This window comes from Pelodiscus sinensis, chromosome 1 (genome assembly GCF_052426305.1).
Source record: "Pelodiscus sinensis isolate ZL-2025 chromosome 1, ASM5242630v1, whole genome shotgun sequence".
NCBI classification, from domain to species: domain Eukaryota; kingdom Metazoa; phylum Chordata; order Testudines; family Trionychidae; genus Pelodiscus; species Pelodiscus sinensis.
Window position 1 is genome coordinate 47,050,974 of NC_143052.1, and position 24,329 is coordinate 47,075,302.

At 43.3% G+C, this 24,329-nt stretch overlaps 1 protein-coding gene across 1 annotated transcript; it reads right to left on the reverse strand.

Annotated features, from left to right (window-relative positions):
* Window positions 1-11,837: 11,837 nt before the first annotated feature.
* On the reverse strand, window positions 11,838-19,842 carry LOC149525562 (syncytin-B-like). The gene is made up of 2 exons (XM_089776119.1): window positions 19,630-19,842; window positions 11,838-13,407 (listed from the first exon to the last, which is right to left on the reverse strand). Exons 1-2 carry the CDS (start codon window positions 19,666-19,668, stop codon window positions 12,004-12,006), a joined length of 1,443 nt encoding a protein of 480 aa, XP_089632245.1. The 5' UTR covers window positions 19,669-19,842; the 3' UTR covers window positions 11,838-12,003.
* Window positions 19,843-24,329: the final 4,487 nt, after the last annotated feature.

Below are 24,329 nucleotides of genomic sequence, written 5' to 3' on the forward strand. Positions count from 1 at the left end.
TCTCTGCCCCCTGCCACGCAGTCTTTGTCTGGTACTGTGTAACACGGCCCACTCCACAGCTCTGAGCCCAAAGTATTGCTACATCCCATCCCCACCCCTAGCTCGGCTGGTAACTCAAATGCCAAGCACAACACGTTGCCGACCTAAAAGAACTGGCAGAGGTTCACCAGGACACCTGCTATAAAGCCAATTTCGCTCTCTGTCAGCAAATCCTCTGGAAGAGTTTATGGAAAGAAACTCAGACTCCCACTTTACAATGAAAGACTTGGCATTTAAAGCATCAGAAGAAAAGGTAAAACTCGGCGAAATCAGGTGCAAAGGCAGTTGAAATCCCCGCTACTGCCTCATATTTTATAAACTGCTCAGTACACCTTGTTGCGTTAAATCCTGGAGGCTATTGTTAAAAGTGTTAGGCACACATTGACATTGGACTGGAGCAGATTAATAGGGAAGCAGGCTCTTTGAACTGAGATTTTTATTATCTCGAGGCCTTTGGCAAATTTGTTTACTGTGAAATTACCTGATTAATTTCTGCTCGAAATGAATCTAAGTGCAAATGTTAATACTCAGTAATAAGGATACTCTCATGGAGTGTCCAGACCCCATGCTGTCTTGGCTACAAAAGGGTTACTGAGATTGGGCAACTGCCTGCCTGCTCAGCTGGGGCTGATCAGGGGACTCAAAGCAGCTGAGAGATTTTAAAAAAATGTAGAGCAAAAAGTAGGTGAGCAGCAGCCTTCAGTAACAAGTTGGTAAGATACTCCTCAGGAATATGGACCCTCTAGGGGATGGGACCAAAAAGGTAACTGAGGAACAGCTTGAAAGGTAGGTATGCTAGGTAGACAAGGGTAACATGAAAGAGTTGGAAGAGCTTGATGCTCTTTTGTCATAACAATGGCCATGTTGGGTCAGACCAGAGGTCTCTCTAGATCAGGGGTGGGCAAATATTGGACAATAGGCCAAATGCAGTCCACTAGGGTTAGTCCCTGTTGGGCCCCCATGGCACTGTATTTACCTGCATTCTGCAGGTGTGGGGGATCACAGCTCCCGTTGGCTGCAGACTGCTGTTCCTGGCCAGTGGGAGCTGTGATCACCCATACCTGTGGCAGAACAGGTAAATATAGTGGCAGCAGCCCACAAGGGGCTCACCCTGGGGAACTGCTGCTGTTTTATTGCCCACCTCTGCTCTAGCCCATTCTTTCAAACAGTGACTGAGGCCAGATGCTTTAAAAGGAATTAACGAAGCTGGGAAATTATTGCATGATTTATTTTCTTTTAGTCCGGTTTCAGACACTCAGAGGCTGAGAGCAGTGCAGAACCTGGGCTTATAGTCATTGATGGACCTACACTCCATGAATTTATCTTGTGTATGGTTCCTAGTCTGGAACCCAGGAAAGTGGGTTCCCTACCAAGCCCATGATGATCAAGAAAAAGTGAGCCATATCCAAAAGAGCCAAAAATTGTGTGCCCCTCAGCCAGGGATATTGACCTCCTAAAATTTTGGACTTTTTAAACTCCTCTTGCCCCTAAAAAAGGTCAAGGGCTCTCAGGGACCTGGCCAGACCTTGTCCATAACAAGGAGTCAATGAGCGGGCTGGAAGGTGGACAGGCCCTCAAAAAGGACACTTACCTGATCTAGCTATGAGAGATGCTGAAGATACTGAAATAAAGAATTATATCTGCTGCATATTTTTACCCTATTTCCATACTGGAAATGATTATCTAACTCACGACTGTAAGAAATGAAGCTGTGCTTTTTTTTTTTTTTTAAACTTCCCAAGAACAATGATACTGGCTCAGTGAAGGTGGGATGTCACACATTTCATAACATTGGCTCAACAAACTATTATTTATGGAGTACAATATGTGTGCATTAACAACAAGGTACCTGGTTCCTGCACCCAAAGAGATTAAAATCTAAACATAACCAAAGTGCTGACAAGCATACAACTAACATTAGGAAAAACACTGATCACAGCATAAGAACATACGGTTATTTTGTTGAGTTATTCATTGTGTGATTGATCCTGGTTTGTTTTGTTTAATACCGTGGTTTTGCTATTTAGACACTACATTTGTTGATTTTGGTTTTTATGGTTTTTGTATTTAAAACATTAGATATGGAAAGGGTAGAGGAGAACTATCTTTCAGCAAGTGCATGGTTGCACCCCTCGGTATATTGTCTAGTACTTTATCCAGACTAGTTGCATCTCCAGCACCATGCCTTTCTTTTTCCTTGCAATTTATGCTACCATTTAATTAGCTGTCATTCCTAGGATACTTTTACTGATATTTTTCTTTCTTAATTTTATATCATTATTCCTAGTTATGTCCAACTGTACTCCTATAAATAATTCTTCTTCATCTTGGTGTTATTACCGCATAATATATGAAGTTGGTTAATGTCTCCTCTTATGGAGTGGCTAAACAAGGCTTTTTTGTCTCAAATTTCCCACTGATCTTACCTGTGATAGCAATAATAGGAGTGTCAGTATCTTAAGCATTAGGGCAAACTCATCCTGCTTAGATTAGGTCTAGATGATGCTATGCTTGAAACATCAATGGCTGTTAAGCATTGTCTATTCTAGTATTCTCACTGTTGTGCTCACTAGTGGAGCTGAATTGGTGATAGCAGCAGTGTGAGTCTTGAGGAAAAAGGGCTAGTGGAGATGTCCCACTTAATTATTGTTCAGACTTGTGATGAGGCATCTGCCCCAAGGGTTAAATCCAAGCCTGGGAAAAGGCTGGGGCTCTGAAGCAAGGAGCTGCATCATATAGCAGCCAATTAGGGCACAGAACTCCTGCTGAATGCAGGCATGTGTCCTAAACCCTGGATTAGTCATTCTCCTCCTATCCCAGGGTATATCTACACTAGCTCGTTAATTCGAGCTAGATAGGCAAATCAGGCATCCAGAGTTGCAAATGAAGTCCTTAGTTCGGATTAACTTTAAACTGCCGTGGGCAGTTCGTTCAAATTAAGGGGGATTTAAAAATGGCGGCCGGACTGGAACATGCAAATAAAGCCCGGGATATTTAAAGCCCGGGCTTCATTTGCAACTCCGGTTGCCTGATTTGCCTATCTAGCTCGAATTAACGAGCTAGTGTAGACATACCCCCAGTGACTTATTCACAGTGGAACAGCTTCAAGGGGAGATACTAAGGGAATTCCAATTCAGAATATCTCAGAGCTGGCTAGTAAAAGCATCTACCTAACATTTCAAAAGCTGTCTTTCACCTCTTCACTCCCCCCCCCCCCCTCCACATGGAAGAAGAAAGGGCAATGAACTTGTGTCTCCCACATTGCAGGTAAGTGCTCTAGCCACTGGGATGAAGAATATAAGGCATCTTGTGTGGAGCGTCGAAGGCACCTAACTTATTCTTGCAAGAAATAACTTGAGCACCTAAGCTGACTGCAGCTGGTGAGTCCTTGTTCATGAATTGCTATAAGCAGCTAGGTGCCTCCTTGCAGCCTGCACTTAGGTGCCTATCTGGGAATGAGGCTGGAGAAGTGTATGGTGTGGCTTAGCATGCATCCTTTTCTTCAGCATTTCCCATGGGTTAGTTTAGGAAGCTCCCTACCTAGCAAGTTGTTGTTTGTGGATCACATTTTTAATCCTAGGTATCTCATTCAGCTTTGTAGATTAGTGTTGTTCCTGTGCACATTTTTTTAACCACATAGGTGTCTAAAAGTTAAATGTTGTGGCACTTAACATTATAACCAGTGTTTCCTATAAGCTAGACCCTCATGCAGTAACTCAGGAGTAATTCAGATGCCACCCAGCTGATTAGCACAGTACCCACAGCTAGATATTTTGTTTCTATCCCTGGTTCACATAAAAATTATTCTGCACATAGATGGAAAAAATAGAGGGAATATTGGTTTCAATGCTCAAGTCCCTTTGGGTTATTTCTGTTCTCTCTGGTGGTTATGGCCTCTTCCAGTTTAGTGTCTGTGAATTTCAGTAACATGTTCTTTACTAGTCTAAGGTGTTAGTCTATAATTGGGGAAAAAAATGAATAGTTCTGCAGCACCTTAGAGACTAACAACAAATGTAGATGGTATCATGAGCTTTTGTGGGCACAACCCACTTCTTCACTTACTTCCATTTTCAGAAATGATAAATAAGTCCCAATCTGAAACCAACAATTTTATCCACTAATTTTATACATTTCCAGTTATTTTTACTGCATTTTGCTCAAAAAGCTTAGTAAAAGATAAAGTCCCTGATCCAAAGATCTTGTCCTGTGGCCTTTTTCAGCAAATATTTAACATAATGCACTAGATCAGCCACAAATGGAACTTAGAAGCAAAATAGCACATCTGAATGAAATGGAGATATACAAGTACATTTCAGTGACGCTTCAACCCTGCTAAGAAGACATTTGAGGAGTCCCCCATACTGAGAGTTAGATTAGGTCATATGCCCTGAAGTGAATGAAGCAGTGCCACTTACACTAGGACTGAAAATGGCCCAGGGTGTTCTGTTTTATGATTGTGGTTTTAACCATAAAAGTAAATGAATTGCTTTTCAAATAGGATATAACAACACTTCAACAATTTATTGGTGTATTAAATCCTAGGGCACCACTGAAAACAAGGTAGACTGGTTTCATCATAATGGCTATTAGAAGGGCTTTCAGCACTAGGATAAATTCAACACTCTGCTATGCTGCTGAAGAAAAAACTTTCAAGGGGGAAAAAAAGCAAAAATATATTAACTTACCAAGTACATAGAAAGTGATGGACAAATCAAATTCCATTTTCTGTCCACAAATCAGGTACGACATAGGATGCGACTATTCAAGTTTCCCTTCTGTCAACATGCTCCTACTGGCACAGGGAGGGGACTACATCTAAACATCATTTAATGTAGTTCACTCTGTAGCTCTCCTGAGGCTACCAGGTCAGACACTGGTTAATGCTGCTTATGGTGGTTCCTGTGTCATGGATATGCCTATAAGAAATGGGATGAGGATACCAACTTGTTTTATATTAACCAATGAACAGACACCAGAGGCCAGGAAGCTTTGGTCACTCATGACCAGGGCCAGAGCTGATCTTCAGATGAGAAATTCTGATCAGTCCTTGAAATCATCCTACTTTAAATGAAATCCTGGCCCTACAGAAGTCAATGGCAAAAATCCCTGGCCAGAGCTACCCTCTGCGGGTATGTCTACACTACCACCCTAGTTCGAACTAGGGTGGTTAATGTAGGCAACCGAAGTTGCAAATGAAGCCCGGGATTTGAATTTCCCGGGCTTCATTTGTATCTTACCGGGCGCCACCATTTTTAAAGCCCCGCTAGTTCAGAGTCCGTGCCCGCGGCTACACGCGGCACGGAGTAGGTAGTTCGGATTAGGCTTCCTATTCCGAACTACCGTTACTCCTCGTGGAATGAGGTGTACCAGTAGTTCGGAATAAGAAGCCTAATCCAAACTACCTACTCCGTGCCGCGTGTAGCCGCGGGCAAGGAGTCCGAACTAGCGGGGCTTTAAAAATGGCGGCGCCCGGCAAGATGCAAATGAAGCCCAGGAAATTCAAATCCTGGGCTTCATTTGCAACTTCGGTTGCCTACATTAACCACCCTAGTTCGAACTAGGGTGGTAGTTTAGACATACTCTGCTAGATCTCCTTAGGGGGTAATAGCATTAAATTCACCCTATAAACTCCGAATAGCAAGAATGACATCTTTCATGTTACTATTGTAAATAGTGAATGAATATTAATGCCATGCTTCACAACCTGTTGTGAGTTCTCCTTAAGGATACAGTAGCTAAAAGGGATAGCTCGTTATACAGACCCTGATTTCCTAACATGGGTTTTACAGAGTATGGTAATACTGAACTGACATACCACTAAAACTGCAGGGAGCTTTAACTATGACATTCACACTTCAGTCATGAAAAGAGCATTGTCATGCATATTCCTCACTCAGTTCTGCACTTTATAGTCACATTTAGCAAAAAAAAGTCTGTTTTTTTCCCTATTCCCTCTTCCATCCCCACATAACCCTTTCCACCCCCCAACATCTTAGTGACTAAAAATCAGACTAGTCAATTTGATATTTGTGTCCAGTCAGCTTTTCGTTAGGGTTGTCATGCACTAATAATGCTGTTGTGGTTGCCAAAAACAACACTTGTGGTCACTGATTTGTCATTGTTTGTATTAGGTTCTGTATTTTAAACAGTTGGATCTTTCTTTTCTAAATCTTACCCTGCTGGCTTTTAAAAAACACCTAAATCTAGGGCCTAAGCTTAGTTGATCTCCCTTTTTTAAAAAAGGCTGTTGGCCCACTGTAGGGAGCAGAATATGGAGAGCTTCTTTACATTCCACCCAGCACACAGGGAACAGGGACCGTGCTCCCTACAGTGCTTGTGAGAGAAGGCTGGCCAAGCATGATATCTCACAACGTAAGTCTGATCTAAAGCCCATTAAAGTCAAGGTTTTGATCTGTGGATTAGGGACTATAAGCAGATGTTGAACATCTGCTCTATCAGTAGTCAATGCAAGCTATGGGTACATCCAGCTCCTGTTTCTCAGCTTGCCGTAGTTCTTTGGAAGAAGATACACCAGCCAACATCTTCATTTTTTTATTTGCAACCAACATCTTCATTTGCAAAAGGCTAGATATTGTTCAATACTTTATTCACAGATGGTAGTGGTGACCTTCTTCCCCCCCCCCCCCCCACACTCACTTTGGGTGATGCATTAGAGGTTTGTCTGATTCAGAACTGTGAAGATGTTATGGAAGCAAATTGTAATTTCACTGTTTCTTGGAAAACATTCATGGGGAAATGTTCTGTTTTAATGCTGTGTTGATTGAAAAGATGCTGATAATAGGAAAGCAATAACAATAAACAAGTCTTTGTTATGGTTCTGTAAATTATATTTCTATTTCTTTATATTCAAAAGACAAAAGAGAGACATTTTCAAATGCCTTGCACATTTTCTTTTATACCCTTAAAGTGTTCTCTATTTGTAGAAAAATTAGCTGTTAATAATATGCAATTTTATTTTGTTCATTAATCATGAATGATTTAACATGGCTAATAGCTAACTTCCAAATGTCATCTTCTTTACCAGCAAGCTTAATTAAAAATGTATGTAAATGAAAAATAAAGCTGCTATAATGATTTAACAAAGTAAGAATTTACAAATATTTACTGGACAACCATACCTGCAGAATACAATAACAGGAAAACTGACACTGTAGAAGGATGGGCTTTTTATTGTTAAGTGAATTTAGTTCTTGCAGAAGAAGTCAGATTGAATTTGTCTCAAACAGTGTCACACAAAATTGGCTTATGAATATAAATAACTCAAAGATGTTTTAGACAAATGTAAAATGATACCATTCTTGGATGTGAAGTTAGGTAAATAAAGTGCAAACCTGTTTTCTTAATCTAAATCTTCTAGTAAAAGTCATATTGGTACTTAATGGCCTGGTGCTGAAGACAATGATCTGTAAATGGGTCTGTTTTCCCTGTATGCCCAAACTGTGGTTGGTCATAGAAAAATGTGACCATGACATTTGGTGCTGGAATCTTGAATCTGGTATTTTTCCATAAGAAAAGGGACATAAAACAAAGAATTCCTGTTCTGGGGAAAGTCTATTTAGGAATGAAAAGGAATCAGACTTCTTGTCCTCAGGTGGCTTTTGAAATTGCCTCTCTACCCTAAGAGGATATATATGAAGAAATGTGAAAACAAAGAATACTAAAGACACACAAGCTGTAGACCCAGGCCAGAGGGAAAAAAATCAACTCTGTCTTGAAGCATTATACTTGAAACAAGGACAAGGATGAAGAATATTCTTTGAAACAATTTATTTTAGTGTATTATGGTTATTTGGCATGTTTTTGTTTATTTTGGCTTAGTAATTTACTTTGTATCAGAGGGGTAGCCGTGTTAGTTTGAATCTGCAAAAGCGATGAGGAGTCCTGTGGCACCTTATAGACTAACTGAAGTGTAGGAGCATAAGCTTTCGTGGGCAAAGACCCACTTCGTCAGATGCATGTAGTGGAAATTTCCAGAGGCAGGTATAAATATGCAGGCCAGGATCAGGCTGGAGATGACAAGGTGGATCCAATCAAGGAGGATGAGGCCCACTTCTAGCAGCTGATCTGGAGGTGTGAATTCCAAGAGAGAAGAAGCTGCTTTTGTAGTTAGCGAGCCATTCACAGTCTTTGTTTAATCCAGAGTTGATTGTGTCAAACTTAAAGCTGTAGCTCAGCAGTTTCTCTTTGAAGTCTGGTCCTGAAGTTTTTTTGCTGCAGGATGGCTACTTTAGATCTGCAATTGTGTGTCCAGGAAGATTGAAGTGTTCCCTTACAGGTTTTTGTATGTTGCCATTCCTAATATCAGATTTGTGTCCATGGATTCTTTTACGTAGGGACTGTCCAGTTTGGCCAATGTATATAGCAGTGGGGCATTGTTGGCACATGATGGCATGTATTACATTGGTAGATGTGCAGGAGAATGTACCAGTGACAGTATGGCTGATCTGGTTAGGTCCGTGATGGTGTTGCTGGTGTATATATGTGGGCAGAGTTGGCACCGAGGTTTGTTGCAAGGATTGGTTCCTGAGTTCGAGTTATTATGGTGCGGTGTGTAGTTGCTGGTGAGAATATGCTTCAGGTTGGCAGGTTGTCTGTGGGCAAGGACCGGCCTACCTCCCAAGGCCTGTGAAAGCGAGGGATCATTGTCCAGGATGGGTTGTAGATCACTAATGATGCGTTGGAGAGGTTTTAGCTGGGGACTGTAGGTGATGGCCAGTGGTGTTCTGCTGGTTTCTTTCTTGGGCTTGTCCCGTAGCAGGAGGCTTCTGGGTACACGTCTGGCTCTGTCGATCTGTCTCTTCACTTCCTCGTGTGGGTATCGCAGTTTACAGAATGCTTGTTGAAGATCTTGTAGGTGTAGGTCTCTGTCTGAGGGGTTGGAGCATATGCGGTTGCACCTCAGTGCTTGGCTGTAAACAATGGATTGTGAATGGCTCGCTAACTACAAAAGCAGCTTCTGCTCTCTTGGAATTCACACCTCCAGATCAGCTGCTAGAAGTGGGCCTCATCCTCCTTGATTGGATCCACCTCGTCATCTCCAGCCTGATCCTGGCCTGCATATTTATACCTGCCTCTGGAAATTTCCACTACATGCATCTGACGAAGTGGGTCTTTGCCCACGAAAGCTTATGCTCCTACACTTCAGTTAGTCTTTAATTTACTTTGATCTGTCTGTTTTCACTTGCAATCACTTAAGTATAAAAATGGGATTTAATACACTTTTTATTACCCAATTCAGTGTAAATAATTTTTACCTGGGTCAGGGTTGCAACCACTGTGCATTTTCATTGACAAAGGGGGTAAACTTATGAACCTTCTCAAAGTAAAACTTTTATATAGAGTAAGATGGATTTATTTGGGATTTTGGTCCTCTTGGGGTGCTGTCAAAAACCTATAGTTGAGCCTTCCCAAAGCTGACCTATCTCAGGGTCTGTGTTACTCTTTTGGGAGGCTGTTACCCCAACTCTGTCCTTGGCTGGGCTCAGCAGGACAGAGTGGTGGGGTTTCCTAGTATGTTTACGCTACAGATTTTTGTTGGAAAAATGGCCATTTTTCTGACAAAACTTGAGGAAAGTCCACACTGCAGTTGCATTCTTCTGAGAGAGAACTGAAAGAACAGGTTTTTTTCTGACATTGGTAATCCTCATTCTATGAAGAAGAAGCCTTTTTGCAAAGAGCTCTTTTGGGAAAAGGCGTGTGTGGATGGGGGAGAGGGAGTTCTTTCAGAAGAGGAAAGAGGAAAAAGCACAGGTGCCCTGGTGGCCGTTCCACCCACAGTAATCCCAGCTCACATATGAGAGAGCGTCCATTCAGTCTGGACACTCTCTTTCGAAAAAGCAGATGGCTTTTTCAATGCACGTTTGCAGTGTGGACACTCTCGTTTGGAAGAAGTTTTTTCAGAAGATCTCTTCTGAAAGAAGCCTGCAGTCTAGATGTAGCCCTAGAAGACAAGTAGGCAGGGCTCAGTGATAGTCTCAAAGGGCCTTCTACGATCAAACCCATCACAAACAGTTAGCACTGGTATAAATAGGCAAAACTCCAGCATCCTTGGGTGTAATTACTTATGAATTTGGTATTTCGACTAAGGTCCTTTGCGTTGCTACCCTTGCCACACAGGCTTTGTGCACAAACTTCCCCACAGACCAGCACTGATGGCTGACCACATCAGTATAATATTTTCATTCTATCAGTTCTGGAAAAATCTAGTACTTCAGTGGCAGCACAAGTTCTTGAGAGGTGTATATGTGTGCATTTAGTTTGGTGTTAAAGCATGACTGAAGCATTTTGGAAGGTCCAGACATCGATTGTGATGAGCAAAACAAATGCAGAGAGCCAGAATGTGACAGTCCTTTCTAGGGATGAAAAAGGAAGAGCTCAAAATTAACTGTCTCTTCATTCACAGGCCATTAAAAGACTGTTGCAGTTCCTGTGCCTAGGGAAAGGAAGCACTGCTCTATTAGAGCAGGCCTGGGCAAAATTCGGCCCTCCATGCCACCGGATCTGGCCCACAGCCCCGTGTGATGCACAGAAATGCGGCTGCAGGGCTCCATTTCTGTTGAAAATAGAGGGGAGGCGGGAAGTTTTAGGAGCCACCCTGTCCCGGCACATTCTCATTGGCCAGTTTCTGGCAGAAACCGGCCAATTGGAGCTGCAAACAAGCAGCTAAGAAGAATAACAAGCAACTAAGAAGAATCATGCCCCTTCTCCTGGTCTCAGGTATTCATGAAGCACATGGCCAGGCAAGCAGGCTGGCTGGCTGGGAAACATTTTAAGCTCTGCAGGCAGGCAGGCAGGCTAGTTTGGCAGCTGAGAAGTAAATTGCTTGGCCACAGCCTGCTTCTGGCACTCCAACCTTTGCCTGCCGCAACTCTCTGCCTCCCGCCCCAACTCTCTGCCCCCCCCCCAACATACCCAAACCCTCTGTCCCCCTCTTACACTCGTACTCCCTCCCAGATCTGGCACCCCAATCTTCTGCCCCAGATCACAATCCCTTCCTACCCTAGGTGACATCCCCAACCCCTGCACTCCAGTCCCCTGCTCCAGGTTGTGGAAAGTAAAATGGAAGGTTCAAGAATGTGGACAGCCCCAGAGAGGTGCAGAACAGGCAGCCTTGTATTGAATATTTTTTAACTCTTATTAAAATGCTTTTAACTATAACTTTTTATTTTTCAGCTTTTTACATGCGTGGGCGCCAGATAGCTAACAACAGTAACAACAAACAAACTGCAATACAATAGAGGAAAATACCTTGAGGTTTTTCCAAGACCCAATAATTATCAGCAACACCCCAGAGATTTTTATCAGTTATATTTACATTAATTTTACTTATAAGATCTGACATCTATCTAAACGCTTAACTATACTATTTAACAATTTCTAACTAACTTACTCTTAACACTATTATTTATCAAACCTTTAACTAACTTTACACAGCAATACTCACATTTATCAGACATACAAGAGACAACAGAGACAACAGCATATTTGTTATTCGTCACGCTCTGCAAAAGATTCAGTAGATTCGGTGAGCGGGAGGGGGTCCTCGGGTGATCAGCCCTCAGAACCTGGCTCGTGTTCTGCCTTCCAAGTTTTCAGGAACCCTCAACTGCATGCAGGAGGGGTAGCTGTTTTATAGAGAGAGCAAGAGCTTTCCCGCGCCTAGTTGTGATAGGCTTGACAGATTCAGTCTGCCTAGTGACAGGCTGAGGGGGAAGGAGAGGGGGTGAGATGGCCCTTGAGTGGCACAAATTTTGTATGACCCTTAGCTGCCTGTTGTCTTACTCCTGGTTTTTACTGATTTTAAGTCACATAGTGCAGGATTTTTGGTTTGAGGGGAAGGTAAACTTGGGCTAGGAAGGCTATGTGCATGAGGCCTGGCCAGAAAAGAGCCTGTTTTCACATGCCCCTGTGGCCAGGGCCAAGAGCGAACCAACCTGCTCAATGTTACACAGTATCCTCCTCATCCTCTCTGTTGATAAGAGGTATTGCTTCTGCTACCATGACACCATGGACTGTGTGCCGGATACAGGCCTTAAGGCATGCACATGAGATACACAAGAGTACCAGACAGGAAAAAATACTAAGAAGGAAGGGTAAAATAATATCCTTATACCGGCCCAAGCCCAACCAGTTTATGAGCCAGGTGAGACCAAAGAATGATCGCCCTTCTCTCACCTCCCTAACAACCTGATCAATATTAGAAATTACTTCAGTTATATTTTGGTGTATGGAAGTGATTACCATACAACATTTTCCGTTAAAAAGTTCTTTTGCTTGGGGCTGATCATCGAGCCACTTACAGAACCCGCCCTCTTTTGCTAGTAAATAATCTAGAGCTAGACGGTTCTGCATGACATATGTCCGGATCTCTTCAAGCTTGTCCGACAACAATAAGAGTCCCTTTGCTGTGCTGTTGCCGAGGCACTCAATCGCTTGGCCTTGTAAACTTAACTGTTCACGAAGCATTAAATGTCCAAGAGGATTAAAGGTGGCCACAGCAAGTGCAGCCTTTCCAAACCAAGTCTTTAATGACTCCCAAATGCTCCCTAATATACGTTTTTGACGCGTAAAGCGGGGTTGGAGTTCATGGTTGTGAAGGGTAAAAAGTCCTCCTCCTTCGATAGTCACATATCCAAAGGTACAACGTCCACACGAATTAACAGGTAGATGGGAATGGGCTTGATTGCCACACAACCAAAAATGTCCAGGCTTCAAATATTTGTTATTAAAAAAGGAAGTTACATTCCATTTAGAAACTGCTTCAGAGGGTGTTCCCCATACTGGTTGGTGGGAACCAGCTAGATAGTGTTGGGCACTAAATAAAGCTTTTGCAAGGGATAGGGGATACAGACTAACTTCAGAGGGCCTTCCACTTGATTGAAGGTTAACAAATAATTGGGTTAGATTTAAGCCTAAGAGGTTGCTATTAATTAACTGAGAAGTTATACTGTGGCCTGTACTATTAAGGACGCCAGTAGTAGTAATGGTAAGGTAACAATCACTTTGATTCCCTACTAAAATAAGGGAGCCTACAGGATGTGACTGGTTGTGGGTAGGGACCCCTAAAAACTCAAAACATGGGAACCGGGGACAATTCGTTTTGTTAGTTTCAGGAAAAGGGGTTAGTTCCAAACTTGTTAAAGTTGGGGCTCGGTGAATGGGGTATGAATCACTGCTCCAATTCTCATAATTGGAATGGGTTGTAAAATTAAGGAATATTGGTTGAATCAAGAATGGAGGGGTAAGTACAGAGGTTACAGGTAAGGTGCATGCTAAGCATTCCATAACGTTTCCTTGGACTGCATAGGCGCGTAACCAATCTTCAAGGAAGGAATGTTCTTCTGTGCCCTAAAAAAGAAAACAGATCATGACTCGGTCGCGGTTAGGATCGTTTACTTAACCAATTATGATGAACTAAAACTAGATTTCCATTGTCTTGGTTTTGGACCCAATAGGTGTTGGGGTACTGGCCAACCTGCTTGATTACAGTTGATATGGGGTCTTTTGTACCACTGGCATTGGGCTCCGTGACCCACACCTTGTCACTCGGGTGGTATTTTGGAGTCCACTGAGGTGGTGTGACCGGTTGGATATCAGGCCATCTGGAAAAAGATCGATTAATACACAACACAACTTCATCTAGGACTCGATGCCATCCTTTAAAGTCTGGACTTGTATTGGCTAATCGGAGTCCTTGCTTTAAAGTACTAATTTTTCTTTCTACGACTCCGTTACTTTCAGGGTGGTATTTTAAATGAATATGGTTACAGATGTTGAATTTTGCAAATAGTTGTTCTAGCTGCTTTGCATTAAATGATGGGCCTCCATCGGTTTGGATTTCGTGTGGTATTCCTCAATGGCTTATACATTTAATAATTGCTAACCCAACTGCGGAGGCATCGGTTCGCCTCATAGGTAAGCACCACAACTGTCGTGTACCAAGATCGACCACTACAAGTGCTTTGGGGTATTGTTTTGCCCCCGGGAGGGGACCGAGGAGATCAAACTGCCATGTCAGACCTGGTTTAAGGTATTCCGCCTGAAAGGTTTCTAGATTATGTGTAGCCCGGTTCATGGCTTTATATTGATGACAACATAAACAGTTGTGACTTACTTGTTGCCATGTTTTTTGAGAAATCTCGGGCTTTTTACTTAAGGCATAACGCTTACACTCATTATAATTGGTTTGTGGACCCCAATGTCCCCATTCAGCATGTAGCCATTGAGCTAAAGCTGATGTATTCGCTGGGACTACTGGGCTAGTCACTAACTGTATTATATTCTCATCTACTTCTGCTGACTTTATTGGTGTAGGTGCCTCCCATGTTTTGGGGTTCTCACATTGGAGGCATTGATCTAGCCACGTGTATGCCCAATGAGTATCGGGTTTGTGGGCTTGACAATAGGTAACAAACCATGTCTTTATATGTGCGGCTGCTTTAGATATGGTGGGTTCCCAAATTTCGGGGTGCTTTGAAGGCATTCCGGTCCCTATTAGGATTTTAATATTATACATGGAGTCAGTTCCCAAAATGGGTGTTACGCTTTTGGGATGACTGGCAACTACATGCAAGATGCCTTCACTAGCTGCGATGGCTTCGGCTTTTTGGGCTCCAGTATCAGGGGGCAGGTTTATTATTACTAACTGCTCACATTTTGTACAATAGTAGCCTGCCTTGTGGCCCAGTTTGGTACTGTCATCTGTAAAAATCCAGGGTTCTAGTTTTGATTCTATGAATGTAGGCTTCTTTTGATAAGTGTGTTCAGGTGCTGGTAATGTTTTTTTATCCCACTGGAACCATACGGTGGTAGCTGTAATAAGGAGTTTTTCCCACATGGACTGTGTTCCGTTAAAACATGGAGGGGGTGTTGTGGTAAGCCACTTAAGGCTGTCCACTTGTGGGGCTTCTAAGATTCCACAGTGATTTTTCCCCCATATTGCAGCAAACTGTAATGCTAATAATAGGGTGCCATACAGTCCATAATTCTTTTCAGGTCCCTGAAGTGATTTTAAGGCTTGGTATACTAATTGGTCCTCCTGAAAGACTTCTATTGTGAGGTGTGTGGGGGACCAGTTGAGTTTTACCTTGACATCTAAAGTTGGATTAAAACGGGATAGTGGTCGGGGGGTTTTAATGTAGCTTATTAACTGTTTTAACGCAGTATGCTGCAGGTTTCCCCAGGTTACTGTTGTTCGCTTCCCTCTTATGGTTTTTTGAATTACAGCTAAAGCGTGTGCGGCCTCTGGAGGAAACAACCGTCGTTGATAGTTTAAAATCCCTAAAATGCTTTGGACTTCCTTTTTTAAGGTGGGTGTTTTTGTGACCCATTTCTCAAGATCTGTAATGTCTGGGCTTTCAATAATGGCCTGGTTGGGGGTTATTTTTAGGCCGAGAAATGAAAAGGTTGTGCTGGGTTTTAGGCAGCTTTTGCTTTTATTAATGACCCAACCGTCTTCTTCTAGGGTATTCATTACCTGTATAGTGGCACATTCTACTCCACTTCTATCTTCCCCAATAATGCATATGTCATCTACATACAACAGGATCTTACAGATGGCAGTGTGCATTTTTTAAGGGTGTTCATTAAAGCTTGGGTGCACACTGCTGGTGAGTTGCGATATCCCTGAGGGCAGACCAACCACTTATAAAGCTGGCCACCAAAGGTAAAATTGAGTAATCCCTTACTATCAGATATTGGTACAGGCAGTCCCCGACTTACGCGGATCCGACTTAAGTCGGATCCGCAGTTACGAACGGGGCTCGCCCCGGAGGACACGGACTGCGGGACCTCACGGTCCTGCCACCCGTGTACTCCGGGGCTTTCTCCACGTCTCCCTGGTCTGCAGACCAGGAAGACGCGGAGCAAAGCCGCAGAGGGGCTCAGGCAGCGGAGCAGCCCAGGCACGCCTGGGCTGCCCTGCTGCCCGAGCCCCTTCGCAGCTTTGCAAAGCCTCGGGGGAAGCCGGCAGCGGGACAGCCCAGATGCCCCGCAGCTGTCCCGCTGCTGGCGTCCTCAGAGGCTTTGCTCCCCGTCTCCCTGGTCTGCTGGGAGACCAGGGAGACTGGGAGCAAAGCCGCAGAGGACCCAGGCGGCGGGACCACGGTGCGTCTCAGTCCGCCGCCCGCGTCTTCCTGGTCTGCTGGGGTGGGGGGGGGCGCAGCTAGTACGCCCTCCCTCCCCCAGCAGACTAGGCTTTTCTCCAGACGCCTGTGGCAGAGCAGCTGGGGCGCTGCCGGTTGGTCCCGCAGCGCCGCCCTGGGCGCTACTGGACCAACCCGGCAGCACCCCAGCTGCTCTGCCCCAGGCGTCCTGATTCAGCCGCTGCTGGTCAGTTTCAGCAGTGGCTGAATCAGGACGCCTGGGGCAAAGGAGATGGGGTGCTGCTGGGTTGGTCCAGTAGTACCGAGGAGCTGCGCTACCGGAGCAACCCAGCAGCACCCCAGCTGCTCTGCCCCAGGCGTCCCCAAGTCAGCTGCTGCTGAAACTGACCAGCGCTGACTACAGGAAGCCCGAGGCAGAGTTACTCTGCCCTGGGCTTCTGGAATCAGCTGCTGATCAGTTTCAGCAGCAGCTGACTTGGGGACGCTTGGGGTTCTTAAGTTGATTCTGTATGTAAGTCAGAACTGGCGGTCAGTTTCAGCAGCGGCTGAATCTGGACGCCAGTTCCGACTTACAAACAGATTCAACTTAAGAACAAACCTACAGTCCCTATCTTGTACATAACCCGGGGACTGCCTGTACTTGATAAAACATGTCTGTTAAGTCTAGCGTGCAGCCCCACTGCCATCGTTTATTTTTCAATATGGCTTCGATCTCTGGCAGGGTTTTTGGGGCAACAAATGGTATGGGGGTAATGAAGTCATTTGCTTTCCTGTAATCAATTACTAATCAGTAGGACGGGTGTTCTGGGGTAGATTTTGGCTTTTTAATTCCCCATCCTGGTGATAAATATGGATCTGGAGAAGCATAGTCAATTTTTCCTTCAATTAACAGCCTATCTAATAAGGCTTGGATACTCGGTCTTCCTTCAGGTGAGGTTGGAATAGATTTACATGACCAAGTACCTGATTTGGCAAGTGTGGGTTGATGTACAGTTTGGGTGGTTTGGATTGGTAGTGCTGATAACACTGTGGCCTTAAGATTCAGCTGTTTTAAATTGGGCATTCCTAGTAAGTTTTTATTTCAAAGCAGGGCTTTTATTTTATAATTATGTTCATGGTGGTGGACAGTAACTAACACCAATTCAGATTGCTGGGCTTGGTGTAAGCCTTGGACCCAAACTTTTGACCCTAACTTGGTATGGGGGACGTCTTTTGTAATAATAGAGATTTGTGCCCCCGTGTCTAATAAAAAGCGTATGGGTTTCTTTGATTCCTTTACAAGTAAGGTTTTGTATGGTCAGGTATCTGTATCAGTGTCGGCCGGATGGCATTCGGCCTTTACTGGTTTTTTGGCTGGGAACTGTCATTTTCACTTTTTCCCCATTGTTTCCATCCGAAGGTTTGTGCTATGGTTTCCTGCTGTTCCTTATTAAAGCTACGGATTTTTTCTTTTGTTAATCCCTGTCCTAGTAAAAACCCAAACAATGCTCTTTCATATCTTGTCCGATCTGGTGGCAGGTTTCTTTTTGGCTTTTTAAGATTTTCTACTGGGAGATTTTCATGTGCTTTTTCTTTTAAATCTACATTATCCATTACTTGATAAAGGGCAGTAACGGGCCTGCCTTCTGTGGTCCGTAGCCACATAAGCAGCCCTGGATCTTTACTCCCTGTAGCCTCAACAGCTGAGTCAATAGCCATTGCTCCTATTGGAACTCGACTAGGGTCTGCAAGAAACTGGACCGGATTGGGTTGCTGTGTTTGAGCTTGAGTGAGACCCAAGGGATACGTAATGGGATCCCAGGTTAAAAGGCTAAGGCCCACACAAGCATGCATCAGTTGCTGTTTTGTTTTTATACTGCCTGGGGGTAGGCTTAAGGCTGTAAGGCTTCCCTCTAGCAGAAGACTGCAGAAGTCAGGTACGGAGAGTGGGTATACTGTATTGGTAGACACTAGAGATGAGTTACCTGTACCCTTTGCCCAATTAGGTGACCTAGACAAGAACATACATTCATCCTTGTCAAGCCATTCTGACCCATTTTCTATCACCACTCTCCCTAACCATGCTACGGGGGGTTCGTTAGGTTTTCTCTCAGTATCAGCAAGTAGCTCCTTTAACTCTGTCTTATTGCGTGAGCAGAATACTGTCTGTCTATTAGTCCGCCCAGTCACAGCATCAAAAGTTGTCTTAACAACGGAAATGGGTAAGCCTTCTAAAAATGGAGGGTCCGTTGGGGGTGGCGCGGAAGGTACTGCGCCATCTGCCTCTGTTACAACCTCCCACTGATATGGCGGGGGAATTGTTTTCCTTGGAATGATAAGTCACTCTGATAATCTCGGTGTTCTGGGTTCTCTAATGAGCTTGAGGCTAACATAACGGTCGCCTTATACACTGACGCCTCAGCAGGGTTTTGTGGGTCTGAGGCTGACACTATGGCTGAAGCCTGCAGCGCCGCCTCAGGCTGTTTTGGCGGGTCTGAGGCTGACACTACGGCTGCAGTCCGCAGCGCCGCCTCAGCGCTTCCCAGTCTGTCCAAAGTTTGTTTTAAAGCATGCCAGAGAGTCCCAATTACCTTTTCTGGTGGGTAATTATCAGAACCTATCTTTTTTTGTTTTTTATTTTCCAGCAATTCATCTAGGGTATGGACTAAGATACTATGCCCAGCTGTACCATGAGGGGGTTTTGGTCTAAAGTCAGTGAGTTTTGAAGGGTGCCCTACTTTCTTTAGTATTTTTTCAATGGAGCTCAAAATATTTTCAGGCGGGATGGGGTTATTTTCATTGCCCCCAGTTTTTATTAACTCCGATCCTTCACTTTCATTTACAGGGTAGAAGGACAGATGGGGGGTTCCAAGTAGCAAACATCCCAAACCCTCAGTGGTTACTTGGACCTGCCAGGTTTTTGCTTCTGAACCAGTTCCAATAGTTAAATTAAGCTTTTGAACTAAATTTGGGGGGTGTTGATTTGATTCAGGTTGGTGGAAGACAATGTGCTGACACAAGTCTTCCATAGACTGGGTGCCTTTTCCACATCTCCAGGGACATGAACCACATCCTGTTCGTGACGCCATGTGGAAAGTAAAATGGAAGGTTCGAGAATGTGGCCAGCCCCAGAGAGGTGCAGAAACAGGCAGCCTTGTATTGAATATTTTTTAACTCTTATTAAAATGCTTTTAACTATAACTTTTTATTTATCAGCTTTTTACATGCGTGGGCGCCAGATAGCTATTAACAGTAACAACAAACAAACTGCAATACAATAGAGCAAAATATCTTGAGGTTTTTCCAAGTCCCAATAATTATCAGCAACACCCCAGGGATTTTTATCAGTTATATTTACATTAATTTTACTTATAAGATCTGACATCTATCTAAACTCCTAACTATACTATTTAACAATTTCTAACTAACTTACTCTTAACACTATTATTTATCAAACCTTTAACTAACTTTACACAGCAATACTCACATTTATCAGACATACAAGAGACAACAGAGACAACAGCATATTCGTTATTCGTCACGCTCTGCAAAAGATTCGGTAGATTCGGTGAGCGGGAGGAGGTCCTCGGGTGATCAGCCCTCAGAACCTGGCTCGTGTTCTGCCTTCCAAGTTTTCGGGAACCCTCAACTGCATGCAGGAGGGGTAGCTGTTTTATAGAGAGAGCAAGAGCTTTCCCACGCCTAGTTGTGATAGGCTTGACAGATTCAGTCAGCCTAGTGACAGGCTGAGGGGGAAGGAGAGGGGGTGAGATGGCCCTTGAGTGGCACGAATTTTGTATGACCCTTACCTGCCTGCTGTCTTACTCCTGGTTTTTACTGATTTTAAGTCACATAGTGCAGGATTTTTGGTTTGAGGGGAAGGTAAACTTGGGCTAGGAAGGCTATGCGCACGAGGCCTGGCCAGAAAAGAGCCTGTTTTCACACAGGTCACAGCCACCAGCTTCATCCCAACTCCCTCCCAGACTCCAGTCTCCCTCCTGTACCCCAGTCACTTACTCCAAAGTTCCTTCTGCACCCAACCTCCATTTCAGACCCTGCATCTCCATTAATATCATGGAAGAGTGCGGCCCTCAACCACTTTCCGAAATCTTGGAGTGGCCCTCTGTCAAAAATTATCACCCACTCCTGTGTTAGAGGGACATGGAGATTAAAAAGATGCCTGGGCTGGTTAATTAGATAAATAGAAATTAGTGAAAAGGTACTCATCTAATTTAAAATAGTACAGTCTGCAGTGGGGTTGCATTTGTGTAGCAGAGCAAAAATTTAGCTCTACCTTTATTTTTTTTAAAGTATATAAAAAAACTGATTCAGCATGAAAATTGGAGAGAGCGAAATATAGTTCCTTTCTCCCTTTTTAAGGAAACTCCCACCACAAATGTTTTTAAGTGGGATACCAAGTTACAGTATCAGAAAAAAAAGTCCCACGGGGAATACTGTTATATCTGTGAAGTAACAAATTAACCTTTTTAATGGGGAGTACATGCACCACAATCATACTGTCATACACCTATTTGGTAATCTGACTACAATGTATTGACATGAATGTGTTCAAGAGTGGACTCTAAACTTTGAGTCAATTTTGTTCCAAAAATCTCCAATTTCCTTTGTACAACTTTGCACCCTTAATTAATGGCTTTCATAAATTATAATGTACATTATTTAGAAATTTAATTATCCAAGTGAACCCGTAGACAAGGTATATATTCAGATGATGTCACTTAATGATGCAGTTAATCACACCAACATTTTGCCTAAAATTTGGAGGCTATGTTTGAGGTCCTTAAAAACTTAGCAATCTTGGTAGCTAAGCAATACAAATGATCTTGCTTAGGGCACATCTAAACTACATTCCTTTTTCAAAAGAGGAATGTAAATGAGGCAAATCAAAAGTGCAAATGAAACACTGATTTCAATATCCCACACTTCATTTGCATATTCACGTCTGAGCGCTTTTTTGAAAAAGGGATTTTTGAAAGTGAAAGCGCAGTCTAGATGGGGTTCTTTCAGAAAGAAAAAACCTTTTTTGAAAGAACCTGTACTCCTGAAAAAATGAGGAGCAAGGGTTCTTTCAAAAAAGGTTTTTTTCCCCCCTGAAAGAACCCCGTCTAGACTGCGCTTTCACTTTCAAAAATCCCTTTTTCGAAAAAGCACTCTGACACAAATATGCAAATGAAGCATGGGATATTTAAATCCACACTTCATTTGCACTTTTGATTTGCATCATTTACATTCCTCTTTTGAAAGAGGAATGTAGTCTAGACATAGTCTTAGGATTTTATTCATGTATAAATAAAATGAATAAGGGGGTGCTAAGAGAGATCATTTCTATTGATACTGATGGATAAATCTTCTATCTGCCAGTAAAATGGTAGACTCTCTGACAGGATGGGAGGGTTTTCTATTGATCCATCTTGCTAGCAGGTGATGGAACCATACATGGAATGGTGATTCATTTCTTGTTGACTTACAGAGGCAAGAATGTATCTAACCGAGCTTGGATAGGACAGTGCAGTAGCATGTACTGGAGTCTAGAAAGGGAAAATTTAGGCTAAGAACTTGTCTCTACAAGAAAGTTGCACCAGTAAGGTCACTGTGTCTTGGCATAGGTTTGCCTAAATCTGTGCAGCCCCACCTATTTCAGTTTAATTTGGCCTTATTACTAAATAGCAATCAGCTTGTGCTAATCAGCAGAAACTAAATTAAATAAGTCCCGCTTAGACCATGCCTGAGTTTTGTTTCAGCTGACAATTACAAATATTGATAGGGAAAGACTGAGTTTGAATACTAACCTAGAGTATCTGATTAGCTGATCACCCAAACCCTACTTTGTATAGGAATTGAGGACCCAGTAGTCTAAGGTAGGGCTTGTCTGCTCACAAACTTACACCAGTCTAAGACAGTTGAGTTAAATAAGTGCAAATGCATGTACTGGACTTTAAGAGGCCACAGAACACAGACACCAGCTCTCCATTGCTAAGGGGTCAGCTTTGTGTGTTCTTCGGCAGCCAGATCACTTGGTTTTCATTAGGGATATTAAAATGCTTGTAATGGAGTAACCATGTAAACACTGACAAATTCAGTGGCTACACAATTACACTCAGGGCTGTGGTTGGCTCCACAGGAGCCAGTGCATGTGGGGGCCCTGCTTTTAAGCAGGCTCCCCATGCATACTGGTTCCTGCTTGCTGCCCTGTGCTGCTGCTTCTGATATAGAGGCAGCAGCATGATATGGCAGATGGCTACCCAGGAGCGGGGTGTGAGTCTGTGTGTAACAGTCAACATTAACCAACTAGCCAATTAGCCCGTCATATGATGGGATTTTCAGGTCTCTCCTCCACGTCGGTCTTCTCTCCTGAGCCTCCAGTCTCTTGCTTCGTCTCGCTCTCTCCCTCCTCCTCCTACTGCCTCCCCCCCCCAGCTCTCCTCTGCCTTCTGCCTCTCTCTCCATCTCTCTCTTACTCTTCTCCCCCTCCTGCCACTCACTCTCCCTTTCTCTTCTCCTCCCCCTCCTGCCTCTCACTCTCTCTCCACTCTCCTCTGTTTCCGTGGGGGATGCACGTTCATCCAGGTCCCGCTGCATGGGGAGCACGGATCCTAAACAGATGCTTGTGCTGCATGCTCCCGCACGGCAGCCCAGCTGAGTGGCGCAGAAGTCAGCCAAGCGCCATGGAGGGAGGCAACAGCGCCACCCAGAGGGAACAGACAGTGTTTCAGCATTACAGAGTCTCAGACATTGGGCTACTATATATACAAATAAGCCCAGGTATATAGGTTAACCATTTGCATGGTTAAACTTTCATATACCTAGTATTTATGGCATCTTTTTTTACCACTGACATAGCATTAAAGGGCCTTAACCACAATCTGATCTAGATAGAGTGAACTAATTTTTAAAAATATAAATATGATAGAAAAAGAATATTGATCACAAAATCAGTATTAAAACTGAAAATAGTGGCCTATAATTCAAGAAGTAAATATATAAATTCTTGTCATTAATGCTATTTATTATACATCAAATTGAGGAAAGGAGGCTAAGAAAGGAAAGAAAAGGGTGGTGTGGGTAAGGATGAAGATTGTGTGTAGTGCACTGTCCCATGTAATGGCACTTAAACCACTTACAGGGAGAAAGAATGAGTGTGTTTTACAGCCTTAGCTGAGAGCCAGCCAGCTTTTAACCACAAGTTTTAGTCTAGAAACTCATGCACTAAGCTCCACAGTTCACATGTTTGGTTCCTCCTACTGGCATTACAATTATACTACAGAGAGCAGGCTACCAAATGGAGACTCCCTGATCTGAGAGGTTTGGATCCTTTGTAAATAAAAATCATACAGTTTTAGCACCCTATTTCTGCATTAGTATTGCAACTACCTTAGGGTGCGTCTACACTGCACCCTTAGTTCAAAATAAGTTACGCAATTTGAGCCACTCAAGTTGTGTAGCTTATTCCGAGTATATTTAGAGAGGTTATTTTGTAATTTGGCACTGTCTACACAGCACTAAATTTCAAAATAAACCACTATCCCGAAATGTCCTTTACTGCTCATGGAATGAGGTTTACAGGGATGTTGGAATAGTGCTCCCGTTATTTTGAAAGGTATTTCGAAATAACAGGCATGCTGTCAAGACACGGAATAGCTATTTCAGGATACCAGAAGTATCCCGAAATAGCGCTGCAGTGTAGACATACCCTTAGAGACCACTATAGGGCAATGGCTAATCAGTGGGGTGTTGCAAGGTATTTTTTTGATAGTTGTTGCAGAAAAGGAGATGGGGAGAGGTTTAATGGTTTTTAGGGGAATTTTTAGAACTCCTCTGATGTCCAGAATAAAAATAAGCAAGATTGAAAAGCTGAGAATCCTACTCTGCTGGCACATAAGTTTTCTCTTCCCAAAGGTAGTTTCATTTAACTTCTTCCTTATATTGTCATTTAATAATCCGGGAACAATGATATTATTGAGGCTAAAAGGGCAAAAATCCAAGAGTGAGATCTGCTCTGACTCACCATTCAATCTGTCCCAAATAGCTGAGCAACAGAGTATTGAACCACCTACTTCATAGAAAAGTGTTTGTTTAATTATTTACACACCACTTAAGAGATTTTCTTGACCCCAGTTTCTTAGCATATGAGTACAGAGACTGACAACTTCTGTATTTAAGCGTCAC